General features: G+C 47.0%; 1 protein-coding gene across 4 annotated transcripts in view; it reads left to right on the forward strand.

Moving 5' to 3' along the window:
* The first annotated feature begins 675 nt into the window (after nt 1-675).
* The window catches only part of TCF20 (transcription factor 20), a 74,228-nt gene continuing 51,352 nt past the window's right edge, over nt 676-23,551 (forward strand). For 2 of the 4 annotated variants that reach the window (XM_056523772.1, XM_056523775.1), the window contains exons 1-2: nt 9,268-9,419; nt 17,478-23,037. In XM_056523772.1, coding sequence (XP_056379747.1) covers nt 17,497-23,037 — 5,541 coding nt within the window. In that variant the 5' untranslated portion in view covers nt 9,268-9,419; nt 17,478-17,496. Of the gene's footprint in view, nt 764-9,267; nt 9,420-9,505; nt 9,613-17,477; nt 23,038-23,551 lie in introns of those variants that run through there. The other 2 variants (XM_056523773.1, XM_056523774.1) reach the window with 2 other exon arrangements.

Genomic DNA, 23,551 nt, shown 5'->3' on the forward strand with positions numbered 1-23,551 from the left:
TTCTTGCCCCTCATCAAAACAGGGCACGGTTCTTTTTTGTACCTCCGAAAGTTGGCACTACAGCATTGCCTGACTTTTTATGCCAGCCGGAGAAACAATATCCCCCAACTTCTACATCAAAGACCACTCACCCGGCAAACAAGTACACTATTCTGTACTAAGAAATAGGTGGGAACACCAAAACAGCTGACTATAGTAACCTTCATAGGAGTTTTTTATGCCTTCTGGGTTAACATTGCATGATGATAGTTTTGTTGATGACGTGTCACGTATAAATGTACTTTTATTAGATTTAAAGGGGTACTCCGCTGCTCAGCGTTTGGAATAAACTGTTGGGAACACTGGAGTCGGCGCCGAGAGCTCATGATGTTATAGCCCTGCCCCCTCATGACATCACGCCGATGGCTGTCACGCCCCCCGCCCATAGACTTGCATTGAGTTGGTGGGGCATGGCGTCACGAGCTCTCGGCGCGGGCTCCAGCGTTCCGAGCGTTAACTCCTGTAGAAGAGAATTTTTAAATTTTTTAAATAAAACCATCCCTTGTGACACAACCGCCCTGTGTGAATAACCTCTTAGGCAGTAGCTGACCGTTGCAACGATGCTGACCCTATTGCCTTGTTTGGCTGCTTTTATAGGAGTTTGTCCACAAGGACAACTTATCACCTATCCACAACCTCCTGCCGCTGTTTGAATTGAGTGGTGGTCAAGTATATTTAGTGCTACTTCCTTCAAACCCCTGAAGAAGCAACTTGACAGCGAAGGGTATGTTGGGGTATGTATGTTTACTTCCGTTACTGTACTTTTCTTTATCTGTGGTCTATTTGACATGTTTGTGCTGTGTATAATCGTTGCAGGACCGTTTTAGCCGTCTTTTTAAGTGCCTTAGCTTCGCCATTCGCCCCCGAATATTCTTCCTCCTGTATTATCATGTGCCTTACATTTCTCTTGAATGCATTTTAAAGGTGATTTTAACTTTTGATTTAAATAAAGATTATTTTTTTCTATATTGTTGGTGCTTTCTTTTGCTTTGGGGGCGGGGTCTTCATTCATTCAAACCCTGTAGCCATGTAATGTTCTCAGCTATCTCCAGCAGTCCCATAGAGTTTCTATGGCTCGGCAGTTCACATACTTGACCACTGCTCCATTCAGAGTCCTCATTATCGTGGTCAGTAGAGGGCCTTTTGGTTACACCCACACCAGTCAGACTTAACTATCCACAGGATAGGTGACAGGTTGTCATTGGGGCAAACTCCTTTAACCCCTTAAGGACCCAGCCCATTTTCACTTTAAAGACCCGAGCATTTTTTGCACATCTGACCACTGTCATTTTAAGCATTAATAACTCTGGGAAGCTTTTACTTTTCATTCTGATTCCTAGAATGTTTTTTCATGACATATTCTACTTTATGTTAGTGGTAAATTTTCGTCGATACTTGCATAATTTCTTGGTGAAAATTTTAAAACTTTTATGAAAAATTTGAAAATTTAGCATTTTTTTTTACTTTGAAACTCTCTGCTTATAAGGAAAATGTATATGCCAAATAAATTCTATATTGATTCACATACACAATGGGGGACATGTATCAAAGATTTTACCCCTGTTTTGTGAGTATTTTTTTGCGCAAAATTTTGCACAAGCCCTTTTTTTTGCGCATTTTTTTGCGCACGTTTTGGTAGAGCATGTCCTCCAGATGTGGCTGAATCAGGGTACCATGGAGTGACATCTATAGTACACATGGATTTATTAACTGCGTTCTTTTCCTTTGCACCAAAAATTTTGACGCAAGTGCGTCTTTTTCCCCGCAAATATAAGCCATCTTTAACTGCACGTAGCGATCCTTTCTATTTCTGAAGGAAAGTTCTACTAAGGAACCACCAGAATGTTTTTACTTTCCTATCTCAATTCCTCATTTGGTTTGCTTTATATTTTTACTCCTTGGTTATTCCAAAGCACTTTTAAAATAATTTGCATATAGAATATTTGTTTACAGTTCAGTTATTCATTAGATCACATGTATATTGGTATTTTATGATCCAACAATTTAATACATTTACATAGGAAATGTTTGACATCTTACTTATCATTGAACAAGCTCCGTCACATTAAAATAGCTTTGTAATCCACTTAACACTGTAGATCATTCTCCTTTTATTTTTCACATTTACTGCTTTCCATTATACTTTTCCCCAGCGCCCGGTAAGATGGTGGCTATCACTGATAGCCAGCCATCTTACCATGTGACCACGGGGGGTTTCATCAACCCCCCCCCAGCGTTCGCTGCTATCAGCTAGTCAAATCTGACTAGCTGATAGCAGCGTTTCGCTATGAGAATACTTAGCAGCTCCGTGTGTGAGTCCGGATCACGGGGATCGGGGAACACACCGCTCTGCTAAGTGTCCCTTACCCGTCCCCCAGCGTCACTTACCCGGCCATGCGTTGTCCCGAGCGGTCCCAGTGCGAGCGGCGACCTCCAGGCGGTCCCGGCGGTGGTGCGTCCCGGTGATGAACTTCCAGCAGCAGGGCGGCATCTTCATTGGCAGCAGTGAGATCGCCGTAAAGCGATCTCACTGCTGCCTCTGGGAGTTTCAAAACTGCAACTCCCAGCATGCCTAGACAGCCTTTGGCTTTCTGGGCATGCTGAGAGTTGTAGTTTTGCAACATCTGGAGGGCCACAGTTTGGAGACCACTGTATAATGGTCTCCAATCTGTGCTCTTCCAGAGGTTCCACAATTACAAATCTCAGCATGCCCACTCTGTCGAGGCATGCTGGGAGTTGTAGTTCTGTAACATCTGGACGATCACAGATTGGAGACCATTATACAGTGGTCTACAAACTGTGGACCTCCAGCTGTTGCAAAATGACAACTCCCAGCATGCCCAGACTGCCCAAGCATGCTGGGAGTTGTAGTTCGTCAACATCTGACCCTTCAGATATTACCGAAATACAACTTCCAGCATGTCTGGCCATGCTGGGAATTATAGTTTTGCAACAGCTGGAGGCACACTAGTCCGGAAACATTGTTCGTTTCCTAACTCTTTTTCCCAACCCGTGTGCTTCCAGCTGTGCCTCCAAACTATAACGCCCAGCATGCACTGACAGACCATGCATGCTGGGAATTGAAGTTGTGCAACAGCTGGAGGCACACTGGTTTGGAAACACTAAGTTAAGTAAAAAACTTTGAAGTGTTTTGCAACCAGTGTGCCTTCAGCTGTTGCATAGCTACAACCCTCAGCATGCACGGACTGCCAAAGGGCATGCTGGGAGTTGTAGCATGTCCTTCTGCTGTCACTGCATGCTGAGATTTGAAGTTTTTGCAACAGCTGAAGGCACACTGGTTGCGAAACACTGAGTCTGTTTCCGTGTTTCGCAACCAGTGTGCCTCCAGCTGTTGCAAAACTACAACTCCCAGCATGCTCGGAGTTGTAGTTTTGCAACAGCTGGATGTTTCCCTCCCCCCAATGTGAATGGACAGGGTACACTCACATGGGCAGAGGTTTACAGGGAGTGCTGCAAGATTGAGATGCAGCAAACTCGCTGTCAACCCCCGCCCGTGTGACTGTACCCTAAAAACACTACACTACACTACACTTAAATAAAATAAGTAAAAAACACTATATATACACATACCGCTACACAGCCCCCCTCCCCTCCCCAATAAATATGAACAACGTCTGGTACGGCACTGTTTCCAAAATGAAGCCTCCAGCTGTTGCAAAACAACAACTCCCAGTATTGCCGGACAGCCATTGACTGTCCAGGCATGTTGGGAGTTTTGCAACAGCTGGAGGCACCCTGTTTGGGAAACACTGGCATAGAATACCCCTATGTCCACCCCTATGCAAAACCCTAATTTAGGCCTCAAATGCGCATGGCGCTCTCTCACTTTGGAGCCCTGTCGTATTTCAAGGCAACATTTTAGGGTCACATATGGGGTATCGCCGTACTCGGGAGAAATTGCCTTACAGATTTTGGGGGGCTTTTTCTCCTTTTACCCATTATGAAAAGGAACAGTTGGAGTCTACACCAGTATGTTAGTGTATAAAAATAAAATTATTTACACTGACATGCAGGTATTGCCGCATACTTTACATTTTCACAAGAGGTACATGGGAAAAAAGACCCCCATTTTTTGGGACACAATTTAGCCAGAGTACGGAGATACCACATATGTGGGCGCAAAGTGCTCTGCGGGCGCACAACAAAGCCCATAAGGTAGAGTGCACCATGTACATTTGAGGTGATTTGCACAGGGGTGTCAGATGTTAAATGAAGAATAAGGACATTGGTATAATTGATGTGTTATAATTGGGTGCAAAAAGTGGTATTATTGTGAGATTAAAACTCTACATAATGAAGAAAAAAAATTCTAAAACTAATAACGAGGACAAAACTTACTGTTTAGGTGCAGATACGCTGCAGACAAAGCTCCTACTAAATAGAGCTGCGGTGTAAATTTATGCTCTGAGGAGAATTCTAAATTTAAACGCAATTCAAGAAAGTAGCTGCACAAGAATGATAAATTTAACGCAGCTGCACCAAATTTAGACAACAGGCAGAGGGGGTAAAAAACTTCTATTATACACTGGAAATGATACATGTCCCCCATTATGTCTACTTTATGTTTGCATCATAATGTTGACATGTTTTTACTTTTGGAAGACATCGGAGGGCATCAAATTTTGGCAGCAATTTTCCAAATTTTTTTTCAGGGACCAGTTCAGTTTTGAAGTGGATTTGAAGGGCCTTCATATTAGAAATACCACATAAATATCCCCATTATAAAAACTGCACCCCTCAAAGTATTCAAAATGACATTCAGAAAGTTTGTTATTCCTGTTTGTTTCACAAAGTGAAGGAGAGAATTCAAAATCTTCATTTATTACAGTCGCATGTTCAGTTAGACCCAGTTTTTGAATTTTTTTAAGGGGTAAAAGGAGAGAAAACCCCCTAAAATTTGTAACCCAATTTCTCTCGAGTAAGGAAATACCTCATATGTGAACGTAAAGTGCTCTGTGGGTGCAATAGAGGGCTCAGAAGGGAAAGAAGCGACAATGGGATTTTGGAGAGTGAGTTTTTCTGAAATGGTTTTTGGGGGGCATGTCACATTTAGGAAGCCCCTATGGTGCCAGGACAGCAAAAAAAAAACAAAAAAAAAAAAAACACATGGCATACCATTTTGGAAACTACACCCCTCAAGGAACGTAACAAGAGTACAGTGAGCCTTAACACCCCACAGGTGTTTGACAACTTTTCGTTAAAGTTGGATGTGTAAATGAGTTTTTTTTTCACAAAAATGCTGGTTTTTCCCCAAATTAATTTTTTTTTACAAGAGGTAATAGGAGAAAACGCTCCCCAAAATTTGCAACCCCATTTCTTCTGAGTATGGAAATACCCCATGTGTGGACGTTACATTTGACTTTTTGAAAGCAAATTTTGCTAACATGATTTTTGGGGGCATGTCCCATTTAGGAATCCCCTATGGTTCCATAACAGCAAAAAAATAAAATAAAAAATAAATAAAACCCACATGGCATACTATTTTGGAAACTACACCCCTCAAGGTACGTAACAAGGGGTACAGTGAGCCTTAAAGGGGTACTCCACCCCTAGACATCTTATCCTCTATCCCCACAGGTGTTTGACGACTTTTCGTTAAAGGCGAATGTGTAAGTGAAAATTATTTTTTTTTCACTAAAATGCTCTTTTGTTCCCAAATTTACAATTTTTACAAGAGGTTATAGGAGAAAATGTCCCCCAAAATTTGTAACCCCATGGAAATACCCCATGTGTGGATGTAAAGTGCTCTGTGGGCGAGCTACAATGCTCAGAAGAGAAGGAGCGCCATTGGGCTTTTGGCAGAGAATTAGTTTGGAATGGAAGTCGGAACAATGGACCCCTTCCACATGTGACCCTATTTCGGAAACGACACCCCTCACGGAATGTAATATGGGGTGCAGTGAGCATTTACACCCCACTGGCCTTTGACAGACCTTCGTAACATTTTATTTATTTTATATGGACCACTGTTCCAAAAATCTGTCAGACACCTGTGGGGCGTAAATGCTTACTGTACCCCTTATTACATTCCGTGAGGGGTGTAGTTTCCAAAATGGGACCCCACTGTTCTAGCTCCATGGGGGCTTTGTAAACGCACATGGCTTTCAATTCCAGACGAATTCTCTCTCCAAAAGCCCAATGGCGCTCCTTCTCTTCTCAGCCCTGTAGTGCGCCAGCAGAGCACTTTACATCCACAAATGGGGTATTTATATACTCAGAAGAAATGGGGTTATAAATTATGGGGGGCTTTTTTCCTATTACCCCTTGTGAAAAGGAAAAATGTAAGATAACACCAGCATTTTAGTGGAAAAAATACACATTTTTCATTTTAATGTCCAAAAATTCTTCAAACACCTGTGGGTAGTAAAGGCTCACTATACCCCTTGTTATGTTCCGCGAGGGGTGTAGTTTCCAAAATGGGGTCACATGAGGGTGTTTATGTCAGAACCGCTGTAACGATCAGCCACCCCTGTGCAAATCATCTCAAATGTACATAGTGCGCTCTCATTTTTATTGGGGGGGCGGGGGGGACTGCCTAGGGGTATGTGTATATGTAGTGTTTTTTACCCTTTATTTTGTGTAAGTGTGTAGTGTAGTGTTTTTAGGGTAAATTCACACGGGCGGGGGGTTTACAGTGAGTTTCCCACTGGGAGTTTCAACTGCAGTGGAAAATTTGCTGCATCTCAAACTTGCAGCGAGAGACTCGCTGTAAACCCCCGCCCCTGTGAATGTACCCTGCAAACCTCCAGCTGTTGCAAAACTACAACTCTCAGCATGCAGTAACAGCAGAAGGGCATGCTGGGACCTGTAATTATGCAACAGTTGGAGGCATGCTACTACAACTTCCAGCATGCCCTTTGGCTGTCTGTGCATGCTGGGGGTTGTAGTTATGCAACAGCTGGAGGCATACTACTACAACTTCCAGCATGCACTTCAGCTGTCTGTGCATGCTGGGGGTTGTAATTATGCAACAGCTGGAGGCACACTGGCTGCAAAACACTGAGAGTTTGTTACTTAACTCAGTGTTTCCCAAACGTGCACCTCCTGCTTTTGCAAAACTACAACTCCCAGCATGCATGGTCTGTCAGTGCATGCTGGGAGTTATAGTTTTGCAACAGCTGGAGGCACACAAGTTGGGAAACATTGAGTTAGGAAACAGACAATGTTTCCCAACCAGTATGCCTCCAGTTGTTGCAAAACTACAACTCTCAGCATGCCGAAGGGCATGTTGGGAGTTGTAGTTATGCAACAACTGGAGGAGAACAGTTTGGAGACCACTGTGCAGTGGTCTCCAGACTGTAGCCCTCCAGATGTTGCAAAACTTTAATTCCAAGCATGCCCAGACATGCTGGGAGTTGTAGTTCGGCAACATTTGAAGGGCCAGATGTTGCTGAACTACAACTCTCAGCATGCCTGGACAGTCTCGGCATGCTTGGAGTTGAAGTATTGGAACATCTGGAGGGCTACAGTTTGGACACCACTGTATAGTGGGCTCCAATCTGTGCCCTTCCAGATGTTGCAAAACTACAACTCCCAGCATGCAGAGACTGCCACCTCGCTCCTATCCTTCAGGATTGTCGGAGCTGTCTCTGACAGCTCCGATCATCCCTATTTTCTGGGCTATCGGGTCACCAGAGACAAAATTGTGTCTGTTTGTAGCTTAAAGGGGTACTCCGCTTCTCAGCATTTGGAACAAACTGTTCCGAACGCTGGAGCCGGCAACGGGATCTTGTGACGTCATAGCTCCGCCCCCTCATGCCATCACGCCCCACCCCCTCAATGCAAGTCTATGGGAGGGGGCGTGACAGCTGTCACGCCCCCTCCCATAGACTTGCATTGAGGGGGCGGGGAGTGACACCATGAAGATCCGGGGCTATGATGTCACAAGCTCCCGGCGCGGGCTCCAGCGTTCGGAACAGTTTGTTCCAAACGCTGATAAGCGGAGTACCCCTTTAAGCTACAAACAGACACAATTTTTTCTTTGACGTTTGTTTTTGGCTTGGAAAAAAAACAACACTTTAAACTGATTTTTCTCTTTCAGGCCACAATTTTGGGGGCTTTTTTTCTTTTTCCAAACACAGTGGCCCTAAAATTTACAAAAGTGAAGTTTAGTTTTCTTTATGGGTTTTGTTTCCCGACAAGTATTCTTCCACAGTATTTACAAAGGTTTCCCTACATTTTGCCCTTTTTCTTACAATTTGTTTTTTTTCTACACAGGCTCTGGTCTGATTTTCCTCAAATCCACCACATTTTCTGTAGAAACCTTAGTAAATAAGTTGCGAATTTAAAAAAAAAATTTGGGACATGCCCCATTTTCCTCGGCCTTGCCTCCTTTTACCAGCAGCCATGACCCTTTTTGGGCTTTCTGAGTGAAATGGAGAGTTGGTCGGATTTTTGGGGGCAAATTCTGGTGCAAATTCTCGCGCAGACACAATTTGTGGCGCAATGCGCCAAATTCTGCCGCACAACCCGACAAAACATGTAACTCAGAACCAGTGTGTATCAGAATAGGATTTTTTTTAATTTGATTTCTATTTTGTCTCTCTATGAGAGCAATAAACTTTTTTTCTTATTTCAAGTCGTGTAATTCTTTCATCATGTGACTCAAGGATTTCTCCAAAAATTGGGAGAAAAATGCCAGAAAAAAAATAAAAAAGCCAACATACATTTACAAATGTATTTTTTCCCACCTATAGAAGTCTACGGGAGGATAAACGCCATAATAAAACACCATACCCGGAGCACACCTGGAATTGGCGCTTATTTAGCACACAATTTTACAAAGTAAAAAACCTTTAGAAATAAAAATCCCATTGATAAAAAAAAAGATTTCATATAGAATTCGACTGTTTCAGAAAGCTGCAGTACCTGGTATAACCACTACAAAATGTATAACGCTATAGCTTGTAAACCATGTACTGTATAGGCCGCAATGCCTAGCAGGTACAGCGCCCAACATTATGTAGTGGCCATACTCGGTACTGCCGCTCTCTGAATCGGTACAATTGACAGTAAGTTACGTGCTGTACCAGGTACAGCCACTAGACGGTTCATGGCGCTGTACTTGGTAAACAATAAGGAGGCCACAGAGCCTGCAGACCACCATGTCAGCTGATCCCGGGGTGATAGTAGCGTACGCTGCTCCTCCACAGTCTATAGCGGCCGCAGTACCCGGTGTGTACACAGCTCTCTGTGTCCGCTCAGTATAGTATGGCTCTGTGTCCTCTTATCAATAAAGCTAGGTGAAGGGAAAAAAGTGCGACCTAGCAGGAGATACAGGAAGTGATGTCAGAGGAGAGGATGGCCGTGATGTGTGTGCAACTGATGAGAAAGAGCTGAGAGCGGCGGAGGACTGGCAGGTAATACCGGAGGGGACGGCGGCGGGGACCGTACCGGGGGGGACATGGGGTGTGCGGGCGGTGCCGCCTCTCCTCCGCGCTGTGTGTACACGGCCGAGACGGGAGCCCCGGGCAGCCTGCGCATCCGACTGTACTGACATCGTGACGGCAGGAGCGGCGGAGACCGAGGGGGAAAGGCGGGAGATAGTGAAGTGTGAGGCGGAGGAGGCACCATAGAGGGGAGACACTGAGGTATCATAGAGGGGGGAGACACTGAGGTATCATAGAGGGGGGACACTGAGGTATCATAGAGGGGGGAGACACTGAGGTATCATAGAGGGGGGACACTGAGGTATCATAGAGAGGGGAGACACTGAGGTATCATAGAGAGGGGAGACACTGAGGTATCATAGAGAGGGGAGACACTGAGGTATCATAGAGGGGGGACACTGAGGTATCATAGAGGGGGGAGACACTGAGGTATCATAGAGGGGGGAGACACTGAGGTATCATAGAGAGGGGAGACACTGAGGTATCATAGAGGGGAGACACTGAGGTATCATAGAGGGGGGAGACACTGAGGTATCATAGAGGGGGGACACTGAGGTATCATAGAGGGGGGAGACACTGAGGTATCATAGAGGGGGGAGACACTGAGGTATCATAGAGAGGGGAGACACTGAGGTATCATAGAGAGGGGAGACACTGAGGTATCATAGAGAGGGAGACACTGAGGTATCATAGAGAGGGAGACACTGAGGTATCATAGAGAGGGGAGACACTGAGGTATCATAGAGAGGGGAGACACTGAGGTATCATAGAGAGGGGAGACACTGAGGTATCATAGAGAGGGGAGACACTGAGGTATCATAGAGAGGGGAGACACTGAGGTATCATAGAGAGGGGAGACACTGAGGTATCATAGAGGGGGGAGACACTGAGGTATCATAGAGGGGGGAGACACTGAGGTATCATAGAGAGGGGAGACACTGAGGTATCATAGAGAGGGGAGACACTGAGGTATCATAGAGGGGGGAGACACTGAGGTATCATAGAGGGGGGAGACACTGAGGTATCATAGAGGGGGGACACTGAGGTATCATAGAGGGGGGAGACACTGAGGTATCATAGAGGGGGGAGACACTGAGGTATCATAGAGAGGGGAGACACTGAGGTATCATAGAGAGGGGAGACACTGAGGTATCATAGAGAGGGGAGACACTGAGGTATCATAGAGAGGGGAGACACTGAGGTATCATAGAGAGGGGAGACACTGAGGTATCATAGAGAGGGGAGACACTGAGGTATCATAGAGGGGGGAGACACTGAGGTATCATAGAGAGGGGAGACACTGAGGTATCATAGAGAGGGGAGACACTGAGGTATCATAGAGAGGGGAGACACTGAGGTATCATAGAGGGGGGAGACACTGAGGTATCGTAGAGAGGGGAGACACTGAGGTATCGTAGAGAGGGGAGACACTGAGGTATCGTAGAGGGGGGAGACACTGAGGTATCGTAGAGGGGGGAGACACTGAGGTATCATAGAGGGGGGAGACACTGAGGTATAGAGAGGGGAGACACTGAGGTATCGTAGAGGGGGGAGACACTGAGGTATCGTAGAGGGGGGAGACACTGAGGTATAGAGAGGGGAGACACTGAGGTATCGTAGAGGGGGGAGACACTGAGGTATAGAGAGGGGAGACACTGAGGTATCGTAGAGGGGGGAGACACTGAGGTATAGAGAGGGGAGACACTGAGGTATCGTAGAGGGGGGAGACACTGAGGTATCGTAGAGGGGGGAGACACTGAGGTATCGTAGAGGGGGGAGACACTGAGGTATCATAGAGAGGGGAGACACTGAGGTATCATAGAGAGGGGAGACACTGAGGTATCATAGAGAGGGGAGACACTGAGGTATCAGAGAGAGGGGAGACACTGAGGTATCATAGAGGGGGGAGACACTGAGGTATCATAGAGAGGGGAGACACTGAGGTATCATAGAGAGGGGAGACACTGAGGTATCATAGAGAGGGGAGACACTGAGGTATCATAGAGAGGGGAGACACTGAGGTATCATAGAGAGGGGAGACACTGAGGTATCATAGAGGGGGGAGACACTGAGGTATCGTAGAGAGGGGAGACACTGAGGTATCGTAGAGGGGGGAGACACTGAGGTATCGTAGAGGGGGGAGACACTGAGGTATCGTAGAGGGGGGAGACACTGAGGTATCGTAGAGGGGGGAGACACTGAGGTATCATAGAGAGGGGGGACACTGAGGTATCATAGAGAGGGGAGACACTGAGGTATCATAGAGGGGGGAGACACTGAGGTATCATAGAGAGGGGAGACACTGAGGTATCATAGAGAGGGGAGACACTGAGGTATCATAGAGAGGGGAGACACTGAGGTATCATAGAGGGGGGAGACACTGAGGTATCGTAGAGGGGGGAGACACTGAGGTATCGTAGAGGGGGGGGACACTGAGGTGTCGTAGAGAGGGGGGACACTGAGGTGTCGTGGAGGAGGAGGGGGGGAGACACTGAGGTGTCGTGGAGGAGGAGGGGGGGAGACACTGAGGTGTCGTGGAGGAGGAGGGGGGGAGACACTGAGGTGTCGTGGAGGAGGAGGGGGGGAGACACTGAGGTGTCGTGGAGGAGGGGGGAGGAGACACTGAGGTGTCGTGGAGGAGGGGGGAGGAGACACTGAGGTGTCGTGGAGGAGGGGGGAGGAGACACTGAGGTGTCGTGGAGGAGGGGGGAGGAGACACTGAGGTGTCGTGGAGGAGGGGGGAGGAGACACTGAGGTGTCGTGGAGGAGGGGGGAGGAGACACTGAGGTGTCGTGGAGGAGGGGGGAGGAGACACTGAGGTGTCGTGGAGGAGGGGGGAGGAGACACTGAGGTGTCGTGGAGGGGGGGGAGGAGACACTGAGGTGTCGTGGAGGAGGGGGGGGGGAGACACTGAGGTGTCGTGGAGGAGGGGGGGGGAGACACTGAGGTGTCGTGGAGGAGGGGGGGGGAGACACTGAGGTGTCGTGGAGGAGGGGGGGGGAGACACTGAGGTGTCGTGGAGGAGGGGGGGGGAGACACTGAGGTGTCGTGGAGGAGGGGGGGGGGAGACACTGAGGTGTCGTGGAGGAGGGGGGGGGAGACACTGAGGTGTCGTGGAGGAGGGGGGGGGGGAGACACTGAGGTGTCGTGGAGGAGGGGGGGGGGGGAGACACTGAGGTGTCGTGGAGGAGGGGGGGGGAGACACTGAGGTGTCGTGGAGGAGGGGGGGGAGACACTGAGGTGTCGTGGAGGAGGGGGGGAGACACAGGTGTCGTGGAGGAGGGGGGGGGGAGACACTGAGGTGTCGTGGAGGAGGGGGGGGGGGAGACACTGAGGTGTCGTGGAGGAGGGGGGGGGGGAGACACTGAGGTGTCGTGGAGGAGGGGGGGGGGGAGACACTGAGGTGTCGTGGAGGAGGGGGGGGGGGAGACACTGAGGTGTCGTGGAGGAGGGGGGGGGGAGACACTGAGGTGTCGTGGAGGAGGGGGGGGGGGGAGACACTGAGGTGTCGTGGAGGAGGGGGGGGGAGACACTGAGGTGTCGTGGAGGAGGGGGGGGGGACACTGAGGTGTCGTGGAGGAGGGGGGGGAGACACTGAGGTGTCGTGGAGGAGGGGGGGGGGAGACACTGAGGTGTCGTGGAGGAGGGGGGGGGGAGACACAGGTGTCGTGGAGGAGGGGGGGGGGAGACACAGGTGTCGTGGAGGAGGGGGGGGGGGGAGACACAGGTGTCGTGGAGGAGGGGGGGGGAGACACAGGTGTCGTGGAGGAGGTGGGTGAGACACAGGTGTCGTGGAGGAGGGGGGGGGGAGACACAGGTGTCGTGGAGGAGGGGGGGGGAGACACAGGTGTCGTGGAGGAGGGGGGGGGAGACACAGGTGTCGTGGAGGAGGGGGGGGAGACACTGAGGTGTCGTGGAGGAGGGGGGGGGAGACACTGAGGTGTCGTGGAGGAGGGGGGGGGAGACACTGAGGTGTCGTGGAGGAGGGGGGGGAGACACTGAGGTGTCGTGGAGGAGGGGGGGGAGACACTGAGGTGTCGTGGAGGAGGGGGGGGGGGGAGACACTGAGGGGGGGAGACACTGAGGTGTCGTGGAGGAGGGGGGGGAGACACTGAGGTGTCGTGGAGGAGGGGGGGGGGAGAGACACTGAGGTGTCGTGGAGGAGGGGGGGGAGACACTGAGGTGTCGTGGAGGAGGGGGGGGAGACACTGAGGTGTCGTGGAGGAGGGGGGGGAGACACTGAGGTGTCGTGGAGGAGGGGGGGGGAGACACTGAGGTGTCGTGGAGGAGGGGGGGGAGACACTGAGGTGTCGTGGAGGAGGGGGGGGGGAGATACACTGAGGTGTCGAGGAGGAGGGGGGGGAGAGACACTGAGGTATCGATTTGCAACAGGATGCCCCTTAATATCCTTTTGCATGAGTTTGCATTCGTTTGTTAGTATGGTCCGTTTAGCAGCAATGACGGGAGAATAGCAGGATGGGAGACAAGGGCCATGTGAACCTAGCCTTAGCAATTTAAAGAGTACAGCATCCCACAGAAAGATTGTTTACAATTTTTAGCTTAGTCCGTTAAATACCTTTTTTATTTTTTGGTCCCATTTTGCATGAGAAAAAGAAGCTGAATAATTATATACACCTTGATATAGTGTTTTTTATCTATTTAGGCCACATTCTCCCTCATTACACAAATCCACATCACCTGATATGTTTAAAGGAGATATCTTATCCTTTAAAATTCTGAACTTATCCCTTATACATTCGGCAATTTTCTGCTCTCCCATAGCGATATATGTAGGGGTCGGGGGTCGCGATGCGCGGCTCCCAGAGAGAACGGATAGCCCATACAGGAGATCGCGGGGGGCCCAGTGGTCGGTCGCCCATGATCTAAAACTTATCTCCTATCCTGCCGATAGTGGATACCTTTTTCAGGATTTTGGAGGATGAGACTTCTCCTTTTTAAAGGAAAACGGTCATCCTGTTTACCCACACTATACCCAATACACTTGGTTACAGTGCGGGTTAACCGGAGACCGATGAGGGGTCAATGAGTTTAATAAGTACCAGTAGTCCCTCCGAAGATCCTCTGCTATCATCGCCGAATTGTGCACAACAGGCAGGCCTGCCAGGTGAATTTGAATATTCATTGGCACTGGTCACGTGCTCGCTTGTGCCTACTGAGTGCTCTCATAACCAGCGCCAATAAATATTAAAATTTATCTGGCGGGCCCACCTCCTGTGCGCAATTCAGCGGGGATAGAAGAGGAACAGATCTCAGGACTACAGGTACCTATTTATCTCACTGACCTCTTATCGGTCTTCTGTTCACTCGCACTGTAACCCATTGTTTTGGGTTTAGTGTGGGTGAACAGGATGACTGTTTTCCTTTTTAAATTCAATATGTACAGTGACCCCTCGACCTACGATGGCCCCGACATACAATAATTTCAACATGCGATGGCCTCTCAGAGGTCATCGCATGTTGAAGGCAGCATCAACATACAATGCTTTTGTATGTCGGGGCCATCGCTATCCGGCAGCGCAGACTGCTTCAGCTGGCACCGGATAGCCGCTTACGGTGCCCTGTGTGGACCGCTGACGATCGCTCACCTGTCCTCGGGGCTCCGGCGCGTCCTCTTTGGGATCCCCTGCATCGGCGGCGCTCTCCATCGACCTCATCACGGCGCTGCGCATGCCGTCCCGTCATCCAATAGGAGCGGCGCGCGTAGCGACGTGATGGCGGTGTCGGAGAGCGCGGATGCCAGGAAGCAGGGGACGCGGCGACATCGATGGACGGCGGCATCCCGGGCAACGGTGACAAGCGGTGACGGTCCGGAGCGGCGGGGACAGGGGATTACAACTTCGTCTAACAGTGGTCTACAACCTGCGGACCTCCAGATGTTGCAAAACTACAACACCCAGCATGCCCGGACAACCGTTGGCTGTCCGGGCATGCTGGGTGTTGTAGTTTTGCAACATCTGGAGGTCCGCAGGTTGTAGACCACTGTCCTATACTTTACATTACACGGATCCCTCAACATGCGATGGTTTCAACAAACGATGGTCCGTTTGGAACGGATTACCATCGTATGTTGAGGGACCACTGTATTCAGGTTTATACGGTTTGGAGTTGGAAAATATGCAAAAAAAAAATTATGAAATGGTCAAAATACTTCCGTGTGCACACATTGAGGGTTTTAAGAGGGTGTGGGGGAGCCGGGGGTCCATACACAAGATAGCGGGAAGTGGGAGGATTTTTGCTCAGAATTTTCGATGCACAAAAAAAATGCGCCAAATCACAGCCACAAAATGGCCAGTAAAGCAATGATACATTTCCCCCCTTTTACATTGGAACCTTGCTGAGCCTGAATGCAGGCTAAGATTTATGATAATTGGAAATAGGAGCCATATGGGCAAAGCAACTAGGGAGATGACATCCTAATGTATAAACAGGGAAGCCGCCCAGTCTTCCTTTGGTGCGTACAGCCTTTCACTGTCCTCAAGTTTTTTCACGTGTGATCACTAGTGCGATCATTATGGCAGCAAACTGCTTTCATATTGCCTGCTGGTCACCCAGGGTTTTCTTACCTTTATATGAGCCAAAAGGATCATGATTTAGTGGTTTCCTTTTCACAAGATATACACAAATGTTTTAATAATTACATTGCTCTATTTTATGGCATACAGCACAAGAGATCACTCAAGATAAAACTGGGTCCCTGCCATTGGCCTTTGGGAGTCTGACTGGGAGCTCCGCAGTGTGGTGGTCCGATCAGCTAATATAGCTACTGGAGGGCTTCTGCTTGCCTCCCTTCCACCCATGCCACAGCAGGCTGTATAAGCAGAGTGCCGATAATACTGATCAGTGCTATGCTATTTCACTCTATGGAGACTTAAAAAATGTGAACTTAATAATATAAAATATTTTGTTAAAAATATAAGAACATTTTAATCACCCCTTTCCCAATTGTTAAATAAAAAACTATACAAAAACATATTCATCACAATGTGTGGAAATGTCCAAACTCTTAAAATTTTATGTTTATGATCCCGCATGGAGAATGGCCAGAATTGCTTATTTTTGGTTACTACATACACTAGAAAAAAAATTATCAAAAATACCCATCTAAACAAACTTGGTACCGACAAATGCTACAGATCACTGTACTAAAATGAACCACATACAGGGCTATAATAGGAAAATTTTATGCATACTTAAAATTAAATAAAAAGTTAATTTTTTAAAGTAGTAAAATAAAACAAAACCTATATAAATTGGCTAGAAACGAAAAACCTCTAATTTGCTAAATTGCGTTTTTCAATTTCACACTACAACTAGTATTATTTTTTCTGTACATTTTGTGGTAAAATAAGTGCAGTTATTACAAAGTACAATTAATCCAGCATAAAACAAGCCCTCATATGGCCATGTAGTTAGAAAAATTAAAAGAATTATGGTTATTACAATTGACTTGTAGTCTAGGTTTTAATTGTGTGTAAATTTGTCTTTAGTTTTGATACTTATGTTATTAGTAACATAAGTATCAATATGACACCCTGCATAAAATATTGTGTAAACACAAGTACAAGGCATAGGCAGAGCAGGACATCAGTGAGGTGCAGTTTTGGTCAATGGATGGAAGGATGTGAGATGCAGCTGTGGGGGTACAGGACATCTGAGAGATGCAGCTTCAGCCAGTGGCAGATAGCGTAATGTCAGTGAGATGCAGCTACAGTCTATAGCTGCAGAGAAGGTAGTCGGTGACATTCAGCCTCTGCCAATAATGGAGAGCAGGAAGTCTAGGCAAGAAAGGAGCAGGCACCGCAGGGGGCAGACACAATAGTGTTGACTACATGGCCCAATGCAAAGTTATGGGCCAGGAAATGGTACCAGCAGCACAAGCTTCAGCAGTATAACAAGAGTTCTCATAATCTAGGATTTTCAAAAACTTATATTTAGGTTAACACTAAATAGTATGTATTTCTTAGCAACAATTGTTAAATATATTTTTGTCTTTTATTTGTATTGTAGGAAGTGAGAGCTTGGCACCATGCAGTCCTTCCGAGAGCAGAGTAACTACCATGGAAATCCTCCAACGTATCCGCCAGAATCTCATGGAGCTTCAAGGCTGGAAGAGTTCAGCCCCCGACAACAGCTTCAATTATCTCAAGGCGGCTATGGAGGACGTAGAGGCGGGACAGCCACTCCTACTGCTATTGCTCCAGGAGAAAATACTAACCTACAAAATTTTCAAGCTTACCGCAAAGAGTCAGGTGACTTTTATTACCTAGCCAACAAAGAAGCAGGCACCCCTGGGGGGCAGACACAGCAGCGTCGGCTTCCTGGTTCAGTGCAAAGTTATGGTCCACCCCAAGGAAACAGCATTACCAGCAGCGCAGGCTACAGCAGTCACTATGGAAGGGAGAGTCACCACAGCCAATTTGCTGGGCAGCATCCCTCTTCAGCTAGTCTTTCTCAGTATTCGCAAGATTTTCCTGGGTCCTTCTCTCCAGGTGGCGGACAATATTCCTCACTTGTTCCTAGTCAGCAGCTGAGACATCAACTTTATCAGTCACATCAGCCTATTTCTCAAGCTAGTAATCCACCTGCACCCACAGCAGCCTCACATCTACAGCAGATCCAGCGTTCTGCCAATCTCAACTCTCCTTCTGGATTTCCCCTTCGAATGGGGCAATTTGGTCAACATTATCAGTCCTCACCTGGATCATCATCTAGTTCCTATCCTGCTCAGAGGTTTGGACAATCTGGAACAAGCTATGAAGGCTACAGCCCTGGCGGTACTAGCTCTCCATATGAGAGTCATATGTCTGGATCCTCCTATGGGACACAACAATCATATAGTAGTTATACCAGCCAACAGTTAAAAAACTTTGAGGCAGCTAAGATGTCTCAAGGAGGAAGTCAGGGACAGCAACCACAACAGCAGCAAAACCCTTCTCATTTAATGCAGTTTTCCAACTCTTCTAAGTTACTTACTCAGAATCAGACTGGACAATATAATCAATCTGAAGTTCCTGTACGATCGCCTATGCAGTTCCAGCAGAACTTTAGCCCCATCTCTAATCCTTCTCCAGCTGCTTCTGTAGTACAGTCCCCAACTTGCAGCTCCACACCATCACCACTGATGACCAGTGGTGAAAGCATTCAGTGTAGTCAAGGAAATGTCCCAATACAATCCAGAAATCGTATGTTGCCAATGATGCCACAGTTAAGTCCTAACATGCAAATTTCAAGTTTTAAAGGGTATGGTGTAGAAGGTCAACATGAAAAGCGTTTAACAGATCCAGGTCTAAGTAGTCTTAGTGCACTCAGCAGCCAGGTCGCCAACTTACCTAATACAGTTCAACATATGTTGCTTTCTGATGCTTTAGCCCCTCACAAAAAAGGTGGTAAAAGGACTTCTCGGAAAACTGACAGCTGTGCCAACTCTGAAACCTCATCCCAAGCTGAGGAGCAACTGAAATCTCCAATGGCAGAGTCATTGGATGGCAGCTGTTCTAGTAGTACAGGTGATCCAGGTGAAAGGGTGCGGCAGCTAAGTGGTCAGAGCACTAGCTCAGAAGCAGGTTATAAGGGACCACCTTCAGAGAAACTGCCCTCACCTGCACACACTTGGCAGAATGAACCTCCAGGCAAGACTTCAGTTCCAGATATTGATACAGTACCAGAGTTAGACGAAACCTATCAGGAAATTTCCAAACCAAGTGAAAAGGCTGTCGGAGTCATTGTCTCAACAGAAACTGTGACAAATAGATCAGAGATAGTAGTTGATGAGGCTCCAATAGTCATTACTAATGTTGATGATCCATCACCAGACCCTGATCCATCACCAGAGCCCGAAACAGCAAAAGAGGAAGATACTAAGACTTGTCTGAATGCCCAGAATGGAGAACATAATTCAGTTGATATTAGCTCTGCTTCAGTATGTAATGTACCTGTTATAGAAACTGATAAATCACCTGTTGGAGCTGGATTTGGATTCAAGGAAACATCATCTATCACGCGGAATACCAGTTTGCCCCAACAGCCTAAAAATTCAGATACGGGAACTTTTGGTGGGCAGAGTGAACGTAAAACAGGAAGAAATGATAAGTATCCAAGCCTTTTGCAGGAAGTCCTTCAAGGGCACCATCAGCAAGAAAGAAGATATGTAAGAAATGCTCAAGACCAGCCTCCAGTTACTGAAAGTTCTGATGTATCGTCAAGACCCAATGTTCTTATGAGCCAAGCCAATGAGCAACCTAATCGCAGTATGCTTGGAAAGACCTTAGCACCACATGTAGAATCCTCACATTGGGGACAGTGGGATAGGAAAAACACATCAGAAATAAAACAAATCAATTTGGCAGATTATCCGAACGCCAGAAAGTTTGAGGGAGAAACTCCAGCTCCCTGCCATGAGCCCACTAGCGGTCCCTCAGAAAGAAGATCTGTTATCTGTGACATCTCCCCACTTAGGCAGCTTGTGCGCGATCCAGCTACCTCTCACCTTGTGGCATCTAGTCAAGAAAGAGCACAGGATGGCAGAGCAGGCCAGTCTGTCATTTTGCCTAGTGGAATGCTGTCTTTAGAAAAGTCAAATAGCCACAGTGGAGTTGCTAAAGCCGAAGATACAGATTCCTCAAAAATTATCAGAAAACGAGCAGGAGAGCAAGGTGTACCATACAGCTCCAAAGAATCCCCCAGAGGAAATGCAAGTCCTAGATCCATGACATTTGATTCCAGTCAAGAATATAGCTCGCACGGCCGTTCAACAAATCCCAAAAGAGGAACTGGGAGAGTAGGATCTCGAGGAAGATCACCTGCACAATCTCAAGATCTTATTGAGAAGTCAAAAATGTCTCCTGGAAGAAGTCGTGGCTCAACAGAGATTCATCAAATGAGTCTTTCAGAACGAGCAAGTAGAGAGGCTTTGTACTCTGCTTTTTTTCAGAATGCTGATAACTCTGCCCTTGCTTACCATACTAACTCACGAGCAAGTTCTTATGGAGAGCCTCATCCATCATTTACATCTCTTCATTACAAAAGACACATGTATCCACAAGAGGAATACAAAGAATGGTTGGGAAGCTCTGCTCAGGCTATACTTTCAGCATCACAGCATCGTCAGGATTTACAAAGAAAGAGCCCAAGACAGGATTCCTTTCATGTGCGAAGTCCTGGTAGGAGTGAAAATGAAGGGTTATCCTATAGCCAACCAAGTTCATTTGATCCCAGCAACGTAGACTTTAGCCGCCAAATGCGTATGACCGAAAGCACCTCTTCCACAGCTGGGGACTTCAAACGAAATAGTCAAAAAACTCCTCCAGGAGACTCAGCAGGATGGCACCTAGGACGACAGTCTTCTCCTGCTAAAAAATCTGCATCTCCAGCTAGTGCAAATCAAAAGCCATTCAGCCCCACTAGGGATCCCGAAACACTTGGTCCTAGGGCAGGTGAAACGACTGAACTTTCTAAACCTGATTGTAATGCTCATCGTTCTTCAGGACAAGAGGAAGTATCACACCATAACCCCTTAATTATGCGAAGGAAAGTACGTTCTTTCATCTCACCGATTCCAAGCAAAAGGCAATTGCCTGATGACAAAGCACGTCCTGTTATTGCTTCTTCAAAAGAAGGTTCTGACAGGACAATGACCTCACACGTTCGATCTCCAAGGGGAAATGAAAATGAATTCTTCTCTATGACAGAAGAGCAATCCAAATCTGGTCCTGAGCAGAGGAGTCCCACAGCAGTGACTCTATCAAGTCCAACCAAGACGAAAATTCTCCCTCCCCGCAAAGGAAGGGGTCTTAAGTTAGAAGCCATAGTGCAGAAAATTACATCTCCAAATGTTCGTCGGAGTACAGCTCCAAGTTGCTCAGAGAGTGCTGTTGAGCCTGTAACACTTGATGATATATTATCTCTCAAGGGTAAACCCTCTGAAGCTGTTAGTGACTTCATGGAAGAGACGGCGGAAAGAATAGTGGATGCTGTACCAGATAACTCGAACAATGACAATATAAAAATTCTGAATCTTTCACCACAGTCCTTTGAGGCTTGGACTGGTAAAGATGGCAAACAGATTAAACAAGAAATAGAAGAACAGTTTATAGAAACCAAAGACCTCTCCCAATCTTTACCTTTAGTACAACAAGCATCAAACCATTATTTGGAAACAATGGGAAACTCTTCAGCCTTGGAACAGAAATGCTCTGTGTCACAGCCTCAACTTCATGAGATGCCTGATAAGGAGAAGATAGTAAATGCACCATGTCCCGTTACCCCGAAGCTAGCTATAACGCCTCCAAAAGGATATTTTCCATCTGGAAAAAAGAGAGGTCGTCCTGTTGGTAGTGTTAACAAGCAGAAAAAGCAGCAGAAACTTCAACAACAGAAACAGCAGCTTCAACAACAACAGCAGCAGCTTCAACAACAGCAGCAGCAGCTTCAACAGCAACAGCTTCAACAACAACAGCCACTTCAAGAACAACAGCAGCAGCAGCTTCAACAGCAGCAACAGCTTCAAGAACAACAACAGCAGCAGCAGAATAATGTACAGCAGAAAGTGGAAGAGCAGTCACAAGTGCAAGACCAGCAGCAGCTTCAGCCTCCCCTTGCAATAGACCCGGCACCTTTGCCTCAAAAAATGTCGTCAGTTTCAGAGCAGGGATTAGAGGCCGAGCCTAAACCAAAAAGAAGGCGAAGGGAAAGAAGGAAGCAACCTGGGACCACAAGGCGGAGGAGAGGTAAGCAAGCAGCTCCTATAGTGGCTCCCATTGAACCAGAGATCAAATTAAAGTATGCCGTTCAAACGCTTGACAAAACAGAGACCAAACCCAAATCGTTTTACCCCTATATCCATGTGGAAAACAAAGAGGATGTTGGCTTATCCTGTGTCATTATCAATGCTGAAGAGGAAGAACAAAGATGGAAAAAAGTCACTTCTGGACAGAAAGATCAAAGATCTACATCTCCACAAACCTCTGAGAGTAAAGTTCTTCCTGTCTCAAGCTTTATGGTACAGGGGCCAGCTGTAACAGAATCTGCCTCTTTCGGACATCTTGTCTGCTGTTTCTGTGGAAAATGGGCAAACTACAAGAATCTTGGTGACCTGTTTGGTCCTTTTTATACACAGGAATATGCATCTACTCTGTCCAAGAACCCACCACCCAAAAAGTCATCCGAAACCCCCAAAACAGTGAAGGTTCGACATAAAGACACATTGGATGTTTCTAAAAGTGACTCTGATGAAGAGGAAGAAGAGCCAGAGCAAGTCAGGGAACAACGCAGTTTGTCTGCACACCCCCGTTACAAACGCCGAAACCGTTCAGGAGACTGTACTTCTTCAAGGCATGCTGTACCTTGTCGTAGGAAGACCACTGATTCTAATGAACTGGTCTCTTTGGACTCAAGTGGGTCAGTGAATGCAGATGGAGTCCCTGACCAAGGATTTCAGATCCCCCAGCTACCTCTTGACAGCAATGAATTCTGGATGCATGAGACATGTGTCCTTTGGGCCAATGGTGTCTACTTTGTTTGTGGACGATTGTATGGATTGCAGGAGGCTTGTGATGTTGCCAGAGAGATGGTAAGTGATCTGAAGAAGTCTTTGCTTACAGTTTATATTGTGCCTTTGGTTTAAAACCTTTTTTTTATTCATGAGCAAACTGACAAGGGAATTCTGCAACTTGGAAAAAAGTAGGGAAAAAGGAGGTTTATTTGGTCATGTGCAGGAGTAGAACTAAATGAACAAAACAAAGTACAGGAATAAAAAAAATAAACATGGCAAGAAAGGGAAATGACAACGCAAAAAATGTAAATCATTCTCCTGATGTTCTGAAAATTTTGCATATGAATGAATGAGTTATTAATAAAGAAACCAGTCTAAGCATTCTTTAACCCCTAGAAGTACACAGTTTCCGGTGCCTGAACTGATCTCACGTGGCACGGCTGCAGGGTTCAGATTAGCCAAGATGGTAGACGAAGGTCTCGTTACCTGCCTACTGCCGTCATCATGGGGTCTTCTTCTCTGGTCTGCTTTTGAGCATATGCATAGCACTGAACTAAAGATTGCAATAAATAGTCCCTGATTGGGGACTAAA

The sequence above is a fragment of the Hyla sarda genome, chromosome 6 (genome assembly GCF_029499605.1).
Source record: "Hyla sarda isolate aHylSar1 chromosome 6, aHylSar1.hap1, whole genome shotgun sequence".
In the NCBI taxonomy this organism is placed as follows: Eukaryota; Metazoa; Chordata; class Amphibia; order Anura; family Hylidae; genus Hyla; species Hyla sarda.